The sequence below is a fragment of the Colobus angolensis genome, unplaced genomic scaffold, assembly GCF_000951035.1.
Source record: "Colobus angolensis palliatus isolate OR3802 unplaced genomic scaffold, Cang.pa_1.0 Scaffold65, whole genome shotgun sequence".
Classification (NCBI taxonomy): Eukaryota; Metazoa; Chordata; class Mammalia; order Primates; family Cercopithecidae; genus Colobus; species Colobus angolensis.
Window position 1 is genome coordinate 3,890,177 of NW_012120154.1, and position 3,065 is coordinate 3,893,241.

The 3,065-nt window shown below is 46.9% G+C and overlaps 1 protein-coding gene across 1 annotated transcript in view; it reads right to left on the bottom strand.

Moving 5' to 3' along the window:
• TRIOBP (TRIO and F-actin binding protein) overlaps positions 1 to 3,065 on the bottom strand; it is a 98,707-nt gene that overhangs the window by 87,674 nt on the left and 7,968 nt on the right. The window contains exon 3 of the mRNA XM_011925681.1: positions 475 to 648. Within this exon, the coding sequence (XP_011781071.1) occupies positions 475 to 588 (114 nt within the window). The 5' untranslated portion in view covers positions 589 to 648. The remainder of the gene's footprint in view (positions 1 to 474; positions 649 to 3,065) is intronic.

The window sequence follows — 3,065 nt, forward strand, 5'->3', positions numbered from 1 at the left end:
AGAGATGGAGTTTCACCATGTTGGCCAGGCTAGTTTCGAACTCCTGACCTCAGGTGATCCACCTGCCTTGGCCTCCCAAACTGCTGGGATTACAGGTGTGAGCCACTGTGCCCAGGCTCTACCTTTCTCCTTAACTTTATATACACAGGAAATAATTATATTTTTCTACTTGTGTTGATGATGTGAAGTTTTGTTACAATAGGAGGGGAAAAAGATTTAAAGACTAACAAAGTAAGTAATAGATTAGATGAGGCTATGGTAACAATCTTATCATATAAGCAGGAGGAAAGTGACTGAAGATTGTGAACATTCACATGGTTCAACCACTTCATTGCAATGTGGGAAAACCGAGACTCTGGCCAGGAGGAAGGTCAGCATCTGGGTTCAACTGTGAGTAAGCAGACACCACAGGCCCAGTCCTTCACCCATGCCCCCCATCCCAAACCACCTCAACCACGTGGAAAACTGGCTCACCTGGTATCTTGCTCCGTGGGCCTCCTCAGGGTGGAAGCAGTTTTGACGGCGGTTCTGGGTAAGCATGTTGGCCTCGAAGTGTTCACAGGGGGCATCCCCAGGCACCTCCTCCATATTGGGTGAGTCAGGCCAGGGCAGTTCCTATAATCCAATGGCTGAACCTCTAGGTGAGGCCTGGCAAAAACGAGGGAGAGGCAAAGACCAGATGACTGGCTGGCCACTCACCTGAACCTCAGCCCCAGTTGCCCCAGATTCCAGACAAGGACCAAGGAAATAAGGTTACTCATCCATTCCTTTGGATGTTCCTATTCTCCATCCATTCCTGTTCATTTATTCACTCAACAAACACTCGCTAAGCACCTACTAAGCATCCAAGCACTCTGCCAGCATTTGATGTGCGATTTCTAGTCCTTACTGCAGTGTTGCTGAAAGTGCACGCCAAGGACTCTGCATTACACCCTCCTGGGCTGTTCATAAAAATGCAGATACCAGGCCGGGCACAGTGGCTGATGTCTGTAATCCTGGCACTTTGGGAGGCCGAGGTGGGCCGATCACTTGAGGTCAGGAGTTCGAGACCAGCCTGGCCAATATGGTGAAACCCCGTCTCTACTAAAAATACAAAACTCAGCCGGGTGTGATGGGGCGTGCCTGTAATCCCAGCTACTTGGGAGCCTGAGGCAGGAAGATGGCTTGAACCCAGAAGGCGGAGGTTGCAGTGAGCCAAGATCGCGCCATTGCACTCCAGTCTGGGAGACTGAGTGAGACTCCATCTCAAAACAAAAAACAAAAAAATGCAGATTCCAGCTGGGCCCAGTGCGGACGGATCATTTGAGTTCAAGAGTTCAAGCCCAGCCTGGGCAACTGGCGAAACCCCGTCTCTACAAAAAATACAAAAATTAGCTGGGCATGGTGGTGCGCGCCCGTAGTCCCAATTACTCAGAAGGCTGAGGCAGGAGAATCGCTTGAACCCAGGAGGTGAAGGTTGCAGTGAGCCAAGATCGCACCACTGCACTCCAGCCTGGGCTACAGAGCAAGACCCTATCTCTAAAAGGAAAAACAAAAGAGAGAGAGAGAGAAAGAAAATCTCCAGATCTCCAGACCAGGTGCGATGTCTCACACCTGTTATCCCTGAAGTTACGGAGGTTGAGGTGGGGGGATCGCTTGAGCCCAGGAACTTGAGGCTAGCCCTGGCAACATAGTGAGATCCCGTCTCTACAAGAAAATTAGCCGGGCGTGGTGGCATGTGCCTATAGTCCCAGCTACTCAGGAGGCTGAGGTGGGAAGATCATTTGAGCCTGGGAGGTCGAGTCTATAGTAAGCCATGGTTGGACCACTGCACTCCAGCCTGGGCTACAGAGCAAGACCCTATCTCTAAAAGGAAAAACAAAAGAGAGAGAGAGAGAAAGAAAATCTCCAGATGATGCTGATGTATTCTTAACATCTCTCTAACATCTGCTAATCTCCCTTTTTGACAAAGAGACAGCAGGACTCAAGCTCAGAGCCTTCCACAGAAAACACTCTCGGCCCTTGGAGCCCAGTGCCGCTGCCATGTCCTCCAGGGCTAGCGCAAGCACCCTGCAGTGACTGGTGGAGCAGCTCAAGTTGGAGGCTGGCGTGGAGAGGATCAAGATCCCTCAGGCAGCTGCAGAGCTTCAACAGTACTGTATGCAGAATGCCTGCAAGGATGCCCTGCTGGTGGGTGTTCCAGCCGGAAGTAACCCCCTCCAGGAGCCCAGATCCTGTGCTTTACTCTGAAGACTCTAGGAGAGAAGTTCACTGAGGAATGCCTTCAAGCACAAAGTGACGAATGACTGCCTTCAAGTCTCAAGAAAACACTTTTCCCTAGCTCTAATTAGAGATATTTTAGCCCTTTCCTGTGGCCTGGTCCTATAGTGAAAATCACAGAAATTCATGAGTTTCTACTTGAGTGAGGAAAGTGGGTGAAGGAATAGAGTTTTAAATAGTAATAGCCTGTTTTTTTGGTGCAAGTACTTTTATACATAAGACAAACAAAAACCTTACCACCAAATATACCAAAAAGCACCTGTTTCATAAGTGAGTTACTAATATTTCTATACCTGGAATATCATGTATGTTTTATTTACTGGATGTTTACATTTTAAGAAGGAAAATAGTTGTGTTTATTTAAACAATTGAATACTTGTAAACTGTTGTTCCTGGAAGATATTTAACACATAAAAAATGCGTTCTTTTCTCATGAATTCACAATTCCTAAATGAATACAAGAAAGTACAAATTGCTGGGAGGAAGAATAGGCTTTACTAAGTGACTGATGTCTTGATTTTTCTAAATGGGAAGATTGTTTTATTTTTAACACTAAATATAGGAGCAGTTTCTTAGCAAACTTGTTTGGAAAAGTTAATGTTATGATGTGCATTAGGCTGCCCCATTGTGTATATAAATAAAGCAGATTCGATCTTTGTAAAAAAAAAAAAGAAAAAGAAAAGAAAACACTGTCAAGGCCAGGCGCGGTGGCGCACGCCTGTAATCCCAGCACTCTGGGAGGCTGAGGCAGGTGGATCACCTGAGATCAGGAGTTTAACACCAGCCTGGCCAACATGGTGAAACCC